Here is a 20,726-nt window from a genome sequence, read left to right as displayed (position 1 = left end):
ACCATCCCCCCTCCTCACGTTCTAATGTAATGCAGGGCTGTCTTACGATTCCCCTTCCTCCCCCTCCTGCCGCTCTGCAATGATGTCCCACCTCCTCCTTGTTATGGCAAGCAGCCACATAGCGATGTCCCACCTCCTCTGGTACAGTGATCCAATGATAGGAATCACTATGCCGTGTGTCATAGGAGGCGGGACATCGCTCCCGCGGCTGCACGGGACATCATCATCACAGTGGGACATCAGCATCATGAGGTGAGTGAAGTATTTCATTGAATACACCGGTATTGTGTGATAATAATTTGTTATCCAGAGCAAATTTTTACAATGGCTACTGTATATTTAATGGGCACAGGCAGGCTGTATATGTTATTCAATGGGCAATGGCATTATTGGTATCTATTTTTATTTTTGAAATTTACCGGTAGCTGCTGCATTTCCCACCCTAGGCTTATACTCGAGTCAATAACTTTTCCAGTTTTTTGTGGTAAAATTAGGTGCCTCGGCTTATATTCGGGTCGGCCTATACTCGAGTATATACGGTAAGTTGTTAGGTAGAGGGATAGAAAGAGAAAAATAGAGAGAAATACAGCAAAAGGTAGGGAGAGAGAGGGAGTAGGTAGGTAGGTAGGTAGGTAGGTAGGTAGGTAGGTAGGTAGGTAGGTAGGTAGGTAGGTAGGTAGGTAGGTAGATGTTTCCAGGTGCATTTATCCATGTGCTGGAGAAGGAAATCGCTGACAACCTGTAGCAAACTTGGTTTCTGCTGGCACAGCACTTGACCAATGTAATTCTCATCAATCCCTCTAACTAAACAGCTTTCTGAAGGGAGGAAAAAAAAGTTTTTGCACTTTGCAAACCTCCCCAAAACAAGAATTGCAAAAATTGGCCCATTTTTTTTAAAAAAAGGCATGAATAGCCTGGGGGGGGCGGGACTTGCAGAGTGCTCCTGGGGGGTTGGGAGGGCCAAAAATGAGGAAAAAAACCCAGCCCATTTTTTGCAAAAACAGGCCCTTTTTTGTCAAACAAATTGCATGCATAGCCTTATGGAGGCTTATAGAGTACTCCTGGGGGCTGGGGGGTGGGGAGACAGAATAGAGCAAAAAACGGCCTTTCTTTTGCTCATTTCTGCCCTCCCCAGCCCCCAAGAGCTCTCTGAAAGCTTCCATAAGGCTATGCACAGCCATTTTGGTGAAGGGGCGGGGCTTCGTGAGGCAAAAACTGCTGTATTCGGTGTATAAGAAGCACCCAGAATTTCAGCCTCTTTTTAGAGGAAAAAAGGTGCGTCTTATACTCTGAAAAATACAGTAATTCCAATGTCTTGTAATTTCCTATAATTGTGTGCTAATGACATGCTGCCTGAGATTAAGAAAAACTGAAATCCAAAACTTTTAGACAGTTTCAATGATCTGATCAGTATCTATCCTGAATATTATATCAGATGATTGAATAATAAAAGCTGGCAGAGTTCACAAATTGCACTAATACATGATGGAGCCTGGTTTAATGTGTTAACATGAACCTAGCCATTGTGGCTTTTTTAAAATCATGAATTAGTTTATGTATGAAGCAGCTACCACAACATTCAACAAAGCTTATTAAAAATAAAGATGTTTAGCACATTTAATCTAGTCTAGATGCAGTATGCACAATTTGAGGTCTCAGATTACATTTAGTCCCCAGTGTCTTACAAGCAATCCCCAGGTTCTCTTAAAACCAGACCATATTTTTTATTGCAACAATAGTGAAATACATTATTTAAATTTAGCTTTTTTCTTGATCATACGTAGTCCTTTATCCTGCCATGAAATATCCCTTGGAGTTCAGCCCTGATATGAATGCAGGCATCGCAACTGGCCTGAAAAAATATCATGAGGCCCTAATCTGGATATTTTCTAGTCCTATTTCCAGAGAAGCTGGGATCTGCAGTGCCATGTGCCCATTTTCTTCCATGTTTCCAAGACATTTCAATGTACCTTTTTTTAATTTGAAGGAGGTTCAGGCAGGCATTCTCTAGCAGTCACTAGAGCTCCAGCTAAAAGCAAGCCTACTCACATGTATTCCCCTTTCCCCTGGCTTTAACATGCAGGACAAAAGTTAAGTATAAACATGTACACAAAACACAGATGCCTAGGGATTTGACTGGAGCAGTCTACTTTGCTCTAGTGCTCTAAACCAGTGCTACATATGTATTTCCAAAGGATTTTCCTGGAAATCACAGGCAATCAGCCTTACTGTTTTCCTTAAAGTCATACTTACTTCTTGACAGGTTCATCTCCATATTTCATGAGGAGGCGAATGGCAGTGGGTGCTGTGTAGAACTTGGTCACTTTGTACTTGTCAATGATATTCCACATACGGCTAACATCTGGGTAAATAGGGAGCCCTTCAAACTGAAAAGAGATAGCAATTAACAGTGCACCATATTGACTGCTAATTTCAGCACTTGGACCTACATTTTACAGCCTATTATGCTCCCAAAGTTCAGGAAATATTGCTTAGCAGAGGAGAACCTCCACAACACTAAAGCACAGAGTGTCAACTTACAAAGCATCCCTGGCCTGCTCTCGAGTTGCCATAAGCAAGGGGGAAGGGAAACAGCTGGAGCAGCATGGCAGCCAAACACAGAAGTACATTCCATCCTTATCTCCTTCAAGGCTGTCTCCCAGGGCTACCCACAGCAGTGGGAGGGGAGAGATCTCTACAACCGGCAAAACTTCTCTGTTGGTGAATGTGATTTATGACACACCCTGGGGGGAGGCGGGAAACAGGAGCATGATTGGGGCGTAAATTACGTAGGGTCAGAGTTGGCTTCACTTGGGTAGTGCTGACATGGAGCTCCTAATAAACAACTGGATTTCTTTTGAAGCTTGGCTCAAAGCTCATGATTTAATTAGGGCATCTGTCAGAACCCTGACACAGAGTGGAGAAGAAATTCCATGAAACTTTCTTTTAAGCCTGTCAAAACAAGGAATAACTCTTTCTTTTTTTAAAATCAGTATCAGATCAGAATATAGGTCAAAATATGATTTAGAGAGCTATATTTTTCAATTAGCTTAATCACATCCTCTGCTCGTTGCTGTTAAGAAAGTTGTAAGATAGACTGATGCTATTCACTCTACAAAGGAATTAAATCTAGATATTTCCATACAGTCAGACTTTATCATAGAACTTACTAAGACACTGGTTGCCCCATTTGCCAAGGGTCCATACGTGAGATAGGAATGGCCAGTTATCCACCCAATGTCAGCTGTGCACCAGTAAATATCCTCAGGATGATGATCAAACACATATTTAAAAGTAGCAGCCGTGAAAAGCATGTATCCAGCTATTGTGTGTACAACACCCTGAAATACAGAACACAGAATATCCATGCAAAGGAACATTTTAAATATAAATTAGTTCTCATTGGCCAGGAATTGCAGCATTGCCAATAGCCAGCAGGAAATTACTTTTAATTTGCTGAATTTATCATATTCCAGTGCACGTCTGCAAGGTATGATCAGATTTTTCAGAAAAATATGAAGTGAAGGCATGAAAACCTGGTATTTCTTTCAGATGTTAGGGCTATATTGTTAGCAATACAGCATACATGTTCATTTGGAATACTGAGTTTTATATTAGCCACCTTGTCTTTTGTACTTATTTATTTTTAACTGCATATGTGTATTTTATTTTGATTTTGTATTGTTTTTGCCCAGGGTTATTTGCTTATGATAAGCTACTCTATAAAGTTTTCAAATAAATAAATAATTATTCTGGAATGTTCCCTTTAGTTTTATCAATCACTCCACAATTAATTCTTGGTGAAAAAGTGCATGTATCTATAACTTGTGGCCCATACAAGCTTCTTATTTGTACTCTGCCACCTTCCACAGAATTCCACAGTACACAAATCACGCTACTGATTTTCCTCCCCAATACAGTACATTTAGAATTATAGCATCCTCTGCAGGTTTTATTGTAAGAAAACCAAGACAAATCCAGCCCCAATATTCAATATACCATTCTTGAGCAATGTAGAAGGTGGAGTCCTTGGTGTTCTCTCCGCTTGGTTGTTTTCTTGCAGACATTTCATTACCAAACTTGTTAACAACATCAGTATAAGAGAGTGAAGTTTGCAAAATCCTCACTCCCTTTTAGGGATTAAGCACTAAAGATCCCACAGTTCAACCTTGAGATACATGCTCTTCTATTGTGTTAGAACAGTGTTTCCCAAAGTGTGGTACGTGTACCCCCAGGGGTACGGGAAGAGTTTGGTGGGGGTACGCGTTACACCGGAGTTTGGTGGGGATCACGTGGGAATATCACAACAGGAGAAGATATCTTTAATGTTACGAATACATTTATGCAAGAGAACAAAATTGATTGGAATAGATGTGTTGGAATAAGCACAGATGGAGCAAAAAGTATGGTCGGAATTAATAAAGGACTCATTGCAAGAATTCAAAATGTTGCTCCAAATGTCATATCCACACATTGTTGCATACACAGAGAGGCTTTGGCAACACGTAAGATGCCCGCTGATCTACAGAAAGTTCTGGATGAAAGCGTGAAAATCATTAACTACATTTTTTTATGTAGTTATGAGGGGTACTCAGCGTTACGAAAATTATAGAAGCGGTACACATATGTCAAAAGTTTGGGAAACACTGTGTTAGGGTGTCAGCTCCAGAGTTTTTGGAGCTCTGCAAATTAATTGAACAGAATGGGCAGAAAGCATGGTGTTATTTGATTTTATTATTATAATTATCCTTTATTCAGTACTCTATCTCAAACAGAACTATGAACAATCTATCTCTAGTAGAACTATAAACAAATGAAGTTTAAAAACGAAATGTAGACATAACACTTTTTTTTACAAGAGCAGTAAAAGAGTACAATTTGACAAAAGCAGTATTATAACTTTCTATTTAATACCACTCCAGGAAAATGTTAACATACCTTTGGTTTCCCTGTTGATCCACTGGTGTAGAGAATAAACAATTCATCTTCTGCATCACACCAGACAGGCTCACACTCCTTGCTGGCATTTTTCATGATGTCATGCCACCAAAGATCAACTTCTGGATCCCAAGGAGTCTGAAGGAAACCACACACCATAATACTTAAATGCAGTCTAACCAGGAAAAAAATGCACTCTTGCATTTTTGAATGAAAAATTATTCCACAGTAGCTGAGAAGTCCTGTTTTACTATTTCTAATCCTTATTATTTGCTACAAACCTTCATAACACAATAACACTTGCTTAAACCTGTGGACAATTTTATTTCCTACTTGAATTTAACATATTTCCTATAGCTACTGAGAGACTCTTTAATACTACATTCGTTTTTCTTGAAAATAATGGGTTTTTTTCCCCAAATGTAAGGGAAGCTACTAGCTTTATTATTAAAATTAATGTATTACTGGAATCAGAACATAAGATATTGATAAAAGAGAAAGACATATACTACTCTAGAAGCCACTATTTCTCAAAACATGCTTTGCAAGCTCTGTACCCATCATATTAATCCAGTGAGGTGAGCCAGTATTTTTAAAATGTGGGTGTATAAATGTAGAATGGGGCTGACATACAAATCTGTTTAAGATTAAAGAGTTAGCATTGGAAGTGAAAATTTAAGATTATATTAATGATATTCCTCATTGGACTTGTCATTTGTCTTTAGTGAACATAATGGAATTAAGATATACTAGAAAAATCAGATAGCCAGGGATTACCACACTGTACCAAAAATCCAGACATCCACTAGGTGGCACCTTTCTTGTCATCTTGTGAGCATCCAAACATTTTGATGCACACTACTCACAAGTGGTTTCACTACAATCATTATAACATTATAATAATCCAGGGGTTCCTGCCAGTTCTAACCTCTTAGAAAAAGTTCCACAAATCTACAGTGTCGTTTAGAACTGGTTCCAGCTCCCTCCCCCTGCCCGTCCCCACATCATCAAGATGAAGAGCAAGAGGAAGAATTCTGGGAGTTGAAGTCCACAAGTCTTAAAGCTGTTTGAACACCCCTGGGGTTGTTTTTTCTAAAGGGTTAGGAGTGCAAGGGTCTTGTAACTTGACAGCTTTAAGACTTGCGTGCTTCAATGCCAGAGTTCCTGAGTCAACATGACTGGAGGAGGAATTCTGGGAGTTGAAGTCCACAAGTCTTAAAGCTGTCAAGTTTGAACACCCCTGGAGTTTTTTCCCCTAAAGGTTATGGGGTGCAAGGATCTTGTAACTTGACAGCTTTAAGACTTGCGTGCTTCAAATGCCAGAGTTTCTGAGCTAACATTTTGGTTGCTAAGCAAGAGCGTTGTTAAGTGAGTTTCACCACATTTTACAAGTTGGCCAACATCAGTATAAGAGAGACGACTCCCACCTGGTCACATGGCCAGCAAGCCACTCCCACAAAGCAGGCCACACCTACAGAAGAGGTTCTAAAAAATTTTTAAACCCACCACTGTAACAATCATGTTTTTGTTGTTTCTTTTCGACCATTTGAATTATGTTTAAGTTTGTATCCAATTCCATATTAAATGTAGAATTGGTTTTTAGTTTTTTTAAGGGCAGAATTAATTTCAATTTTAATATTGGTCCTTTGAATGATTCTTCGGATCTCTTTTTCTACTATATTCATATAAGCCTCCAATTATGCATTATGGTAGTCAAGAAAAGCTTAAAAAACCACTTTGAAAACATGCAAATCTGACACAACATGCATTTTAACTCCTTTCTCTAGCAATGTGCACATTTAAGTAGAAAAATCTTCACCACACAGTAGGTATCAGAAGACAACACAATTTTAAAAAGAGTCAGAAGAACTTTGCATGAAGAATATTTCTGTCAATGTTACACATAATGAAAGATTGTCTATTAGTTCTGCTTTGTTTCAAGGAGCCACCTGTGGCATAAAAGTGATATAAATATTTGAAACAAACAGAACAAACTAAGCAGCATGTCACAGTGTCCCATCTTTCTACTGAGAGAAGAGCATGCTGCACAGTGGTAGGATTCAAAAGTTTTTACTACCGGTTCTGTGGGTGTGGTTTGGTGGGCGTGGCATGGCTTGATGGGGGTGGCAGGGGGAGGAAATCCCCATTTCTTCCGGATCAGCTGGGACTCAAGAGGCAGAGAATAGATAGGGGTGGGGACAATCAGAGGTGGTATTTACCAGTTCTCTGAACTACTCAAAATTTCCGCTACCAGTTCTCCAGAACTGGCCAGAACTGCTGAATACCACCTCTGATGCTGAGGCTAAAAGACAGCATTTTGCATGGATATGAGCAGCCCTTTGGAAATCAGCTCCCTCCAAATATGTTGAAATACAATTTTCAGAATGCCTATGCACCCTGAGAAAAGTCTGCAATCCAACATTTCTGACAAAACCAGAGGCTAGGGATTTGCAACATAATCCTGATCCAACATTCAAGGTACAGCCATTCCAAGAACAGCCAACAAAAGTTAAGCCGCAAAAAATTGACAATCCATGCAGTAGGTTTATTAGTAGTTCTAGCAAATTACACTAATCTTTGGGTTTGGGTTTTTTCTATGCAATTCAGTCATGTAAATTAAATCTCTCTATTACCGTATATTTCCACTGTAATTCCCCATAGTCAGATAAATTATTTAACTCTGATAATCTATTCCCCCTTATGAAAATGGCTGGCAGCATCTCAAAAGGTAACGTCTTTGAAGAAGAAGAATTTGGATTTGGATTTTGGATTTTAATAGCATTTATAGGCCGCCCTTTTCCCTGAGGGGACTCAGGGCGGCTTACAATAACAAGGAAGGGGAGTGAAGACAAAACATAAAAAGAAATGTGCAATAACTGAAAAATACTAAAAACACAACATTCTCTCAGCATTCGGGAGGGGCGGAAGAGTTTATCCCCAGGCCTGACGGGCTAGCCAGATCTTGAGGGCTGTACGGAAGGCCTGGACTGTGGTCAGGGTACGAATCTCCACGGGGAGATTGTTCCATAGCGTCGGAGCAGCAACTGAGAAGGCTCTCCTCCGGGTAGTCGCCAGTCGGCACTGACTGGCGGATGGAATACGGAGGAGGCCCACTCTATGCGATCTGATGGGACGCAGGGAGGTTATTGGCAGAAGGCGGTCTCTCAAATAGTCAGATCCACTACCATGGAGCGCTTTATGGGTGGTAAGTAAGACCTTGAATTGCACCCGGAGATCCACAGGCAGCCAGCGCAGCTCGCGGAGGATAGGTGTAATGTGGGCGAACCGCGGTGCGCCCACAATCACTCGCGCGGCCGCGTTCTGTACTAGCTGAAGTCTCCGCTTCAAGACGTTACTTTATCAACAAAACTCCATGTTGTTAGTTTTTTTAATTTATATATAATAAGAAAAAAACCACCATCTTTAACTACACAAGAAATGCCCAACATAGTTCTGGGTGAAGTTCTTGTATTAAAAAGTGTAAAACTGTTTTTAATAACATTAGCTTTTTTGATCCTAAACATAGTGTTTTGAATGAACAACCACTGAGTGTTATAATATCAATTAGCAAAAGTTTTGGATGGAGATGCTCAGGCAGAAGGCAGTATTGAGCTAAGCAAACTGTCACTGCTTGGCAACAATTCATGATCAAGACATTCATTATCATTTCACAAAAGAATCAAACCAGTATTTTCCAGAGCTAAAACATTTCAAAAATGGAAGCACTGTCTTTCTACCGATTCAAAATGTAAACTTGGAGGTATAAAAGAAAAAAAAACTTCCAAAAGAATTGTTCTGTTTTTGCATGGCTGTCAGATATGGCTTTGCCCTAGGAGAGATTCAACGTGCAGCCCAAACTGGATAACTCTGAATAATCCAATCCTCCTACCCCCCCTGCAAAAAATTAGCAGAAACAAACATTCGTAGTAGAAGCTGTAAGTCAAATGAGACTCAGCTGGATATTCAAAGTTTTAGGATGCATAGGCTTGTCTGAAATACTTTACTGTAATAATTGTACTACATAACAGATTATATATTAGTCCAACAGATAATAAGGCAACCAACACAGCCGGACAAGCAAATTGAACATAAGAGGATGTATTTAAGTTGAAAGTATTCTAATTACATCTGAATTAATTAAAAATTCTAAAGATTTTTTAAGTGAAAACAAACTTGATTTGTTTGGCTTATTCATGCCAGCTTTATTTTTGACGCTGGGTTTTATTTAAAGCAGCCATATTCATTTAAAAGATTAAAGTAAATTGTAGCCTTGTCAAAAGGAAACAAATGCAGGATTATATAACCAATTCCAACTGAACTTAAAAATTGGTCTCTGAACATTGTAATTCAGGTAGCTGAAAAAAATAAAAAATAAAACATTGGCTATTCAAAAAGGCTGGTATGGAAAACTTATATAAGCAGCAATACCAGAAACTGAATATCCTTATGCAATATTATTTCACCTTCTTTACACTAAGCCTAAGATTCACTGAAATAAGGCATAAATAAAACTACTATAATAGAAAGGAAGCAATTTCATAGATATAATGTAGCTTTTTCACTCTATGTACAATTTCTTTATGAATTATCCCATTCCACCACATAATCCCAATATCCAATATCAGGTTTAAAAAAACAGTTTGCACAAGCACCTTCAAATTGGGATCAGAAAGCTATTTCAGAGATACTGAATTCCTGAAAAAAAATAGTTTGCCAATATCAAAGCAAATCCTTCTATAACAATATCATGATGCTAATTAATACCAAAGAATGAGAAAACTTTGTATTATCCCTTCCTCATATATATTCCCACCCTCTCCTATAAATTTGCAACCCCTAATTGGCAATGCTTTTTCTAACTTGAGAATATAATCATAGCCTGAGTTTACCCTTTTCATCAATCCATTTTATTTTCTAATCATGGCTTGTTATGCAAGCCACAATGACACATCACATTGCTAAAATCACCCTTTGCAAACTGTAATGGCTGATTTCCGCAAATATGCTCTGCCGAAACCATGTCAGTCTAACCATGGCTTAGTGGAACATGAGAATCTAAACACCATTGGAAAATATTTCAGAAATAATCTCACTCATCTAAACTCCTAATGCAGGAAATCTATTAGTAGAATAACCCATCAGGTAAACAATAAATCTTTTTTTAAATTGTTTGATATGTTTGCATTATTAGAAAGCTTCCCTATGTTTTCCAAATGATAGATTCCCTCTCTTCCCCACTTCCCCACTATCTATATGGCAACTCTTCAAATCAATGAAGATGACTTTCATGTTGCCTCTTCTGCAAAAATGCTGAATTTCTTCAAAGCTTTCCTCTCCGTTTTTATCACCCTCTCTGCCTCATTGCACTTTATAACTACCCTGATGATTTGTTGAAAATGATTGCATAGAATATGAAAATATTCTAAAAATATTTTAGAGGCCACATACCTAAAAATAGAAGATTTCAAGGAATTTGGTTAAAGGCTGTTTCAGAACAATTATCTTCAGATGTATAATCAATGCCAATTGACTATAATCTATAAACCCTAGGCTGCAATACAGTAGTAAATTATGCCTGTTATCAGTTTGTAATCAACTAGTTGCTTCACTTACTAGCACTGATATCACAGAGTTCTGTAATTATAAATTCCATTATCAATACTACTTCCATTATTCAGACCCAGTTAGTTTTCCAGAATTGTTCTTTAGAAAACAATACTTTTTCACAGCTGATGTGAGTTTGTGTTTGATCACAAATGTGAAATGATCTTTCACACAATTAAGTTTTGCTAGTCAGCGACAAAAAATAATGCAATCAAAAATTTCAGGGTCAATTTTCAACCTCTTTCAAACAGGAATGTACAGTTTGTATGTTGTTTGTGAAAGCAAAACTGAGTGATGGAGGTAATCTGAATGTAATCATTCTGCACAATCTCAGTATAATTGAATCCAGGAAATGAGTTGGCAGTTGCAACTGAACTTATTTCCAAGGAAGCATTCAACCTTTAAGGATACAGATTCCCTCGTGGTCTCAATACAAAAATAAATCCCATTTACAATAGCAATAGATATACAATAACAATAGGACTACAAAGTGCTTATTTTCCCTACCCCTCCTAATCCAGGTTGTTGAAATGTGGTTCCAAGTTCCCTTCAACCTGTTGCAACAGTGACACCCCCAAGAACCATGCAGGTGCTGGAATGAGGTTAAAAGGCCACACATTGCAGTGAGAGAGCAAAAGAGCAGACAAGAGAAGAGGTGTGCTGGACGTGGTAAGCAGAGCAGACGGATGCTGTGAAAAAAACTTCTGCTACACACAGTAAATACCTTTGGCTGGACTTTCTTTGAACTCTCAGTCTTTTTTTCCTGCCAAAAATTCACAAAGAAGATATAATGTTTGAGAACCAATCAAACTGAACTTGGGCACTTATTATCTGTAAATGCCATGATAGCAAAGATGGGTTGTATAATTAGAAAGCTGAATACCATGATATAAAGTGCTTTACAAAAAAAAAGAACATAAAGGAAAAATTGCACACAAGGGATCTGATAACCTATCAATATCTGCTTAGCCAATTCCATTTCAAAAAGTATTTTTCCCACCAGTCTCTTCTATGTGACTGGTTGACCCTCTAATCCAGAGTCTGTGTTTTGTGTAAAGGCCATCCATTCCTAAATGGTAATTCCTATGCTAGAGCAAAACTGCTAGTTGGCAAGGAATGTAAAGATCCATGAAGCGTTATTCCTATTTATTTAAGGTGTATATTACAGGCTCCATCAATTAAGCTGTCAAAGTTCCCACTATTCCTTTCTCCAAAAAAAGCTAAACAGCCAACTAATGTGTTGTCATGCCAAGGCAATCACTTTGCCATAGTTTGGTGGCTCTTGATTAAATCCAAGCCACAGGATCAAGTCATGAGATTGATAGATTCCTGAGGATCCTGAAATGGATCTGCAAGGATTTCTGATTTTCCAATTGTTTGACAGCAACAATAAAGCTTTTTGTCCCCTTCCCCTCTTTTTTTTTAGTTGTATATGAAATAAAATAAAAAAGTTAGAAAATTGAAATGTATGGTTTTGACGTGCATACTTCCTGGCTAGCAGTGGTGGGGTGTATGTGTCTTGTTTCCTCCCTGTCTTCTGAATTTTGTTAACAACTTCTTGATGAAGAATGTTGGAGGAGTTGATGTTTTTTGTCATTTTGGCTGATACTACTAATCTTGAAAGACTTGACAAGAATGTAAGCTGGTTAGCACTTGGATAGAAAGCCACCAAGAAATTTCAGAGCTGTGGGCTTGGACAAGAAAGTAAAATAAATCCTGGAGTAAGGTTAATGGCAAACCACTACTACATATATTTTTTTTGCTAAGAAAACTACATAGTTAGTCAGCATGAGTTAAACTTGAAGGAAACTTTTCTTCTTTAAAATAAAAACATTATCCAGTGGTTGGTATTATTTTTTTCATATAAATCGCCATGTATAAAGGATAGTGAGATTAGTCTGAGAAGTGAAAGCAAATGTCTCTCCTAGGCAAACACATACCCATTTTTCACTATTTTTTTCCTAATCTGATGAACCTCAATGTTCTAATAAATACAATAAGGAAAGTTTGCCATTCTAAGGGAAAGAGTGGTGCTAATAACAGAATAACAGAGTTGGAAGGGATCTTGGAGGTCTTCTAGTCCAACCCCCTGCTCAGGCAGGAGATCGTATATCATTTCAGACAAATGATTGTCCAATCTCTTCTTAAAAACCACCAGTGATAGAGCACCCACAACTTCTGAATACAAGCCGTTCCACTGATTAATTGTTCTAACGATCAGGAAATTTCTCCTTATTTCTATATTTGTCATCTTGATAAGTTTCCATCAATTGTTACTTGTCTTGCTTTCAGATGCTTTGGCGAATAGGTTGACCCCCTCTTTTTATGGTAGTCCCTTAGATATTGAAACACTGCTATCCTATCACCCCATGTCCTTCTTTTCACTAGGCTAGGCATAACAAATTCCTGCAACCATTCTTCGTATGTTTTACCCTCCAGTTCCTAATCATCTTTGTTGCTCTTCTCTGCACTCTTTCTAGAGTCTCACCATCTTTTTTTTATCATGGTGATCCAAACTGGTAGCAGTATTCCAAAGGTGGTCTTACCATAAAGTGATACTAACCAGTAGGATTTTACAATCCAAATCACTTTAGAATCTTGATGTATTTTCAGAGAAAATACATCAAGATTCTAAAGTGATTTAGATTGTAAAATCCTTTCTGGTACAAGATTCTAAAGTGATTTAGATTGTAAAATCCTTTCTAGTACACAAAACTAGAAAGTGATTCTGCAATTATAGTTTAGCTTCCTTCTCACCAGAACCATCTGAAGAAATAGGTAGCAAACATCTGAATCTTGTTTATATTTCTTCATTTGCTTTATCATCAGAACTGATGCAACAATCTATTCTACAAGAGTTAAAATGGCTACAGAATGGCAAAAGCTTTATCTATTGGATATACACCCCTTACCAGCCATCTCCTGTATTCTTCTGATGCACCAGACAATGTTTCTTATAACTTTTGAAAGATTATGGGAAATTTATCTAATTAATCTGGAAGACATCCAATTAGGCTATATACAATTCAATAGCTACAACCAAAGTTAAGCATCACCATATTGGAATATTCATGTAATTTCACAGTCTGGAATATAGTGTACCTAAAATGAATCTATAAAATTAAAGAGGGGCACTAAGGGTTTCATTAAAGACTGTGTGATGTGTTGATGGCTCAATTTTAAAAATCAAGCATTATGTGAAAAATGGATATTTTAGGAATTCTTAAGGACAGCAGATGGTCAGTCACTTAATTTTCCTGTTAACAACAGATACATTAATATAAGAAGTATGCAATCTTTAAAGAGTTCAGGGAAACAGCTTATTTATTTGTCACAGATAAATATTCTCTGTCCAATAAGGGAGAGGATATTGGCAAAGGGTTGTGACCAACAGCTTATCTGAAGAACCTAATATAGCAGACTTACATTTCTATCAACGGTGTCTGTCAGAATGTACAGTCAAAGCTCAGGAATGCTTCTTATGTTTCTACTGTTCTGACCTTTAAAAACTGGTACTAGTTTGGCATGGTGAATAAATGCATACTTCCCACCTGGCTGCCAATTGTGATCTCTTCTGGTTACAAGTCCATGTAAAAAGACACGGAAGTCTGTTGTGATAAAGCCAATGACAAGCACTTGCTATAGTGTTGCTATTAATGGATACAAGACTTGTAATTTGCTAAAAATAGGGTCTATATTTGATGAACAGCAAAAACTCAGTGAGATGGTACATCCATATCTACCCAATATACTTCAGTCTGAAAGCTGGGGCTCACATAATAGAAGGCATCTTCCATTCCTGCATTTATGAAACCAATGCATTGAGGAGAAAATTACACAGTCCTCTTTACTACTTCAACATTTAGGTTTGAGGAATATTCAGTTATGTGATCTCCTCCACCACTAATTAATTGTGAAACAATACAACCCAAATACTTATTAGCTTAGTGAGAACTAGGTAAAAGTCAACAACCAAACTTCTCATTAAACTGTGACTAAAATATAAAGGTACATAATTGCATGTTTAAAATAAGACACTGATTGCAAGACTAGGGTTCTTTGGCTTGTATGAATATTGTAAAAGATTGTGGTTATTTAATTGGGTAAGAAATGTCTGCAACAGAGAAAGTAGCTTTTAATTCATAGAAACTTTCCATGAAACAGAAAACTCTTTTACTACTTTGGAGATGTAACAGGAGCAACTAGTTACTATTTATTAATAAAGCAGCACAAGATCAGGAACGGTAGTAAACAGATAAATTGATTAGTTTATAGGAAGCAATAGCAATAGCAATAGCAGTAGACTTATATACCGCTTCATAGGGCTTTCAGCCCTCTCTAAGCGGTTTACAGAGAGTCAGCATATTGCCCCCAACAATCTGGGTCCTCATTTTACCCACCTCGGAAGGATGGAAGGCTGAGTCAACCCTGAGCTGGTGAGATTTGAACCGCTGAACTGCTGATCTAGCAGTAGCCTGCAGTGCTGCATTTAACTACTGCGCCACCTTGGCTCTTCAAGGAAGACATAGAATATATTTCTATAATATATGTTGAGAGCAAACAGAGGTAAGTCCTCAAAGATATCAAAAAGACAAGTAAAGAATTATTGTGTCAATGTTTATACTAATATATTTGACAGATATGGTGGAATTTTAACCCCAGGGTTCCCAGCCAGCATGGCAATTTGGGGAGTTGTAGGACTAGATTGGGGGAATGCTTGGTTTAATGGATTTTTTGATGCTGATTTTAAAATATGTCTTATTTCCAGTAGTAGCAAAAACTCCATGCAAACAGAAGAGATTCTGAATTACCATTCACATACCGTTGTACTCTTTTTGCTAAAACTGGGAAAAATGACTTTCCTTGATTAAAAAGGGAAATACCCTAAAAGGAATAAAGCACATAATTGCAGCTTGCCACCTGCAAGCCTAAGTGTGTTGATGAAAATAGCCCATCTCCCAGTCTAGATCTTGGAGAAAATTCAGACTTAATTTTATTGTACAAATTAGTTGGTGAATTCTTGCTGTTTTCAAAAAAAAAAAGGAAATAAATGTAACATATTTTTTGATCTTTAGCAAATATGGTTTTCTATATATGCTATGGTGATAAATGAATTTTAAAGAGTTTCTGAATTTTAAAGAATTCCAGAACTTGACAGAGACGAGAGGAGAGGAGAGGAAAAACAAAATGTAACTTTAATTTCTGTTAACCATTTTTGTTGTATGTTATAGACCACATGTACTTACCTTGAAAAGATTATATAAAAATGAAAAGACAAATATCATCTTCTGTGATCAATAACAGCACAACACATTTATTATCACAAAAGTATCCTACTGGCAACAGACAGATTATCTTCCCATCCCAGCTACCTGCAATACTGAATTACTCCTTAATTGCCCAGTATAATGAAGCACAACCTTGAGGGCAAAAATCTAAACTCCCTCCAGCATGACAGGATATGCAATCACTTTTTTTCCTTTTTCTTTACAACAAAAATGTCTGCTCAAGCCCCACAGATCCACCATGTTTACACAATAACTCACTTGCACACTCTGACAGATCCTTTTCAGAGGTGGAGACTTGCTGCTTGACCCATCTTGAACTAGTTCTTCTCTTCCTAGATGCTTAACCACAATACACCTTTCCAGAGGGTTCCCCCTAAAATAGAAGAAAGATGAATCCATGAAACATGAATCACTTGAAGAAAATCTCGAATATCCCTGATATTTTAGTTCAGTAAACAAGCTAAATTCAACAGGTAGGACAGTTTATATGGATAACAACAATATTTAAAAGAACACCAAATACTTGAATCATGGTTAAAATTGTATCCAGTCTCATATTAACGAGCAGAATAAATGAATTTTAATAAAAGGTCTTAATCCCCTCGAGTGACCTTTCACAGATTCCAAATCATCTTTGGGGTGGTTACCCTATGAAGCAGGGATGAAATGCTACTGGTTTGAGCCAGTTCACCCGAACCGGTAGTAAAAAATGCTACCGGTTTGCCCAAACCAGTAGTAAAAAATGCTTTAAAAAGGTTTTTAAAAAAGTTCCAACGATCAGCTGTGGAACAATCAGCTGTGCCACGCAATTTATATTTGCTAGAAAGCAAGAAATCCTGCTTTCTAATGAATCTAATTCATGTGGCAAAACTATTCCCTCCCCTCACTGTTCTACTTACCTTTGCAGACTCAGAAAAGGCTTCTTAGCGCCTGCGGTACGATTGCGCATGAAGCGAACCGGTAGCAGACTTCAGAGCATTTCACCTCTGCTATGAAGTCAACCCATAACATGACAAGATCATGACTGACTTTTATTGTCATTTCAAACTATTACTTTGGGAATATATTTTTACATACACACATATATCTATATATTTCCTCATACATGATGTAAGAAATTATGGAGAGGCTGAGAAGGTAATTGAAAGGAAAGCAGGGGAGCTTCTTATAAATGCCATTTCAACTCAGATTCCAAGAAACCTGGAAGAAGCATCCCAATCATTCCACAAGACTCTTCCTTAATGAACTCACAATAAATGAGGTTGGAAATTCTTTTACAAGTTTTCAAGATTCTGTATCTACCCAAAGCTAACATTAAAACTGTCCTACTGAAATCTGTGCAATGCTTGCTTCTTTGACCTTCTGTCTGGAACGCTAGGGTATTTTTAAAGCTACAGTACATGCTTTTCTTATTCCCAAGGAAACAAATATATCACAAATTCCCTTCATTGAAAAGAACCGTTGAACTTACTTACTTAGCTTTACACTTCTGTAAGGCTTCATCAGCTATCTGCTTCAAGTTAATCAGCTTATCACCTCTATAAAAGGCATCTAAAACAACAAGTAAATCATTAAAGTGGCTCATCAGAATAGGCCAGGTCCTTGGAAGGTTGTCCATCGCAAAGGAGGGACAGAATAGTTTAAAGTAAAAGAAAGAGAGAACAATGGATTTAAGGGAAAGGCCAATGCAGTAACAGCAGCAGTTTCTTCAAAATTCAGGGAATTTGAAAGGATATAGGTTAGGGTTAGATTAGAGAACAATCAGAAGAAACTAGATGTCCTTTGTCATATCTTAGTTCTGGTATTGGCATCCTCATTATTTCATGACAGAATTAACAGAACTTAACAGAATAACAAAGTTGGAAGTCTTTTAGTCCAATTCCCTGCTCCAGCAGGAAAACCTGTTTGTACCATTCCAGACAAGTGGCTGTCCAAACTTGTCTTATAAGTTTCTTGAATAGCTTGAACAACCTGAATAGCTGAATTTTTTTTGCTGTTGTTGCACATTAAATCATAATGTTGTAGGATCCATTCTGAGTTGGACACTGAGACCAGAGGTTTAGTCTTCTAAGCTTTCAGACTTGTGCTGGAGCTCATCCTCAGGGAACGTTTCTCTCTCCAAAATGTGTCCACTGGGGTGTTCTATATGTAATATTTATGTGGTGTCTGGTTATGTGTGGTTTTTCAATTGTTAATTGGGATGTTATGCTGTAGCACAAAGAAACAACCAATGACTTAATAGCTGGTCACCAACCCCTCAAACAGCAACTAAAAGCCACACACAACCGGGCAACACATAAATAGTACAAATACTACACACAGAACAGCCCAGTGCACATAAGTTTCCACAGGATGGGCTCCAGCATGAGTCCAAGGCTTGGAAGACTAAATCTCTGATCCGGATGATCAATTCCGATTGGCTCCTGCAACATTATCCTGGGACATGTATATTTGCCATGTATATTATCCTGGGACATGTATATTTGTAAAACATAATGGGTCTAACAATTAAATGAATGTAGGTCTTACAAATCTGAAATCAATGTATTTTATTAGAGAAGGATCATCTAATAAAAAGCATTAATTGAGCAAGCCACGGCCTGCTTTTTTTACTAGAGCATGTTTCTGCTTTATGACAGCTAAGAAAACTAAATTATTTAAAAAAAAATACTTTGGACATTAGATCATAGCAATGAAAAGTTATGAATTAAAAATGTTTATAATTCCATATTACCAGAACATTGTTATATTGTAATATGATTGATGAAACATATTCCTGCATGCTTTAACCTGGAAATAGCTCCTTCCTTTAGCAATAGCAATAGCACTTAGACTTATATATCACTTCATAGTGCTTTTACAGCACTGTCTAAGCGGTTTACAGAGTCAGCATATTTCCCTCAACAATCTGGGTCCTCATTTTACCGACCTTGGAAGGATGGAAGGCTGAGTCAACCATGAGCCTGGTGAGATTTGAACTGCTGAACTGCAGCTAGTTTTTATTTCAAAGATGAAGAGTATAAAGTTATCATTAATTATAAACCCAGTTAGATTATGCTAATTATATACTAAAGAACCTACAGGTTATCAAAAAGATATTTACCTGCAGTTATGAGAAGCGAGCAGTTGGAATCTAGAATCCTCTCACAAAGAGATTCTGCTGAAAAGCCTGCAAACTGAAATCATAATCACAAATATAACTACCGAACAGCAGTAGCCGCAACAATGCCAACTGGAACTATTTTGAATAGGATCCCTGACTGTGAGTAGGAATAATGCAGCTATAAATGTTTTTAGCTAATTAGTTAAAAGGCAGTTGAAAACTCTGTTTCACAATACAGCAGAACTCCTTAGAAGAAAACCTTTGTTACAATCAGTGAGAAATGCATTACAGATAATTATAATCACAAATTATAGGCATGTTTCATTGAAACCTAGCTTGATCAAAAATGCTGCCTTTTTCCTAATGTATAAACATACTGTTGAGTTAAGAAGGTTTAAGGATATGTGCTTACAAAGTCCCTCTTGAATTAAGGAAAGTAGGTCCCTGTCTGGCTACTGAATGAGTCCAGAAAAAGGCAAGGCTCCTTTCAGAAGAAGCCAACAAGTATAGCAACAGCAGTCATGCTAGATTAGAAGACCTTTGCCTAATTCAGGTTCAAATACTGCAAACCTTTAACTCAAAGCATCACAGGAAATAAACATGCTTTGCATAAGTCCATATCTGTCATATTCTGTTGAAGTATTTAATGCAATGTTTTGGGTTAAACTCCTTAAAAATCTAGGGAGATTTTTTTTTAAATTAAATTATTTAAGCCTGAGGTCATCTTTGTAAAACAAAGTGATAAAGCAGCCTCTGCTTAGTCAAAAAGGGCATAGTGGCATACTCACCTACTCGAAAGTGACTCAAAATCACAGGGGCAAAAAAGCTAGCTTAGTTTAAATTGCTACCTATGTCATAGTTCATTTCAATTAGGTTTTATTGTACAGTACCTGATCTGCAAAATACAAACAACCATTAGTTGGCAGCAATAAATTGTATCATTTGCTGTACATTTGGATTTGCAGACCACACACAATAGCCCTAATTTTAGTTAGTAACTCATAACCTTTAAGGCTATAATCCAATAAATGTGTTTGTTGAATAAATATTCCTACCACAATAGAATGAAGTGCTCCAATTCTGGCACAAGCTAGCATAGCAACCACCAGCTCAATTATCATTGGCATGTAGATGGAAACTCGGTCTCCTTTCTTCACGCCTGTGAAGGAAAAAATATATCTCAGATCAGCCAACTAAAACAATTTTTTAGACAACCGCACAAAACATCATAATAATACCTGAAAAATCAAATGAACTTATTGAGCATATAGACATTGGCTAAATTAAGGATCCCAGAGCTAGAGAAGGCATCTTCGCTCTGATTTGATTTAAGCCAGCATCAGGATGAAATAAAGAAATGTTCAACATACACACACACACACACACACACACACACACACACACACACACTTCTTCAGAAGAACGAGGCCCCGCTGGTCCCCCTCACATTCCTCATCTTCAGGCCACGGCCCCACGCCGTGGAAAACATAGGTGCGTGCACACCCCGCACAATTACAGCCCGGAGCAGGACCAAAGCCCCTCTCCCAACTGGCCCTTTCTCCCTTGAAGGGCTTCAGAGGGAACTTCTGCAGAAGCCCAGGTGAGTGAGAACAAGTTCCCACTGTTCTCCGAGGCTATAATTGTACAGGGTGTGCGCGTGCACCTATGTTTTCCACGGAGTGGAGCCACAGTGAGGCTCTGCGCAGCTGGCAATGACTCCGGAGCCCTGCTCCGCAAAGAACGCCACTGCCAGGTACTTTTAACCATATATTTTGGTCACATGACTGCAGAAT

The 20,726-nt window shown here is 37.8% G+C and overlaps 1 protein-coding gene across 2 annotated transcripts in view; it reads right to left on the bottom strand.

Annotated features, from left to right (window-relative positions):
- The window catches only part of ACSS2 (acyl-CoA synthetase short chain family member 2), a 62,402-nt gene that overhangs the window by 12,973 nt on the left and 28,703 nt on the right, over nt 1-20,726 (bottom strand). Inside the window, exons 4-11 of one of the 2 annotated variants that reach the window (XM_087720308.1) lie at nt 19,989-20,092; nt 18,934-19,006; nt 17,306-17,381; nt 16,089-16,203; nt 11,267-11,305; nt 4,939-5,076; nt 3,171-3,341; nt 2,254-2,387 (exon numbers count right to left, since the gene is read on the bottom strand). In XM_087720308.1, the coding sequence (XP_087576434.1) occupies nt 2,254-2,387; nt 3,171-3,341; nt 4,939-5,076; nt 11,267-11,305; nt 16,089-16,203; nt 17,306-17,381; nt 18,934-19,006; nt 19,989-20,092 (850 nt within the window). The remainder of the gene's footprint in view (nt 1-2,253; nt 2,388-3,170; nt 3,342-4,938; nt 5,077-11,266; nt 11,306-16,088; nt 16,204-17,305; nt 17,382-18,933; nt 19,007-19,988; nt 20,093-20,726) is intronic. The other variant, XM_087720309.1, reaches the window with a different exon arrangement.

The sequence above is a fragment of the Thamnophis sirtalis genome, unplaced genomic scaffold (assembly GCF_051295495.1).
Source record: "Thamnophis sirtalis isolate CommonGarterSnake01/CBP01778 unplaced genomic scaffold, rThaSir2_p1.2 scaffold_7, whole genome shotgun sequence".
NCBI lineage: Eukaryota > Metazoa > Chordata > Lepidosauria > Squamata > Natricidae > Thamnophis > Thamnophis sirtalis.
Note: the sequence above shows the minus strand (reverse complement) of the source record. Positions and strands in the feature narration are given on the sequence as shown.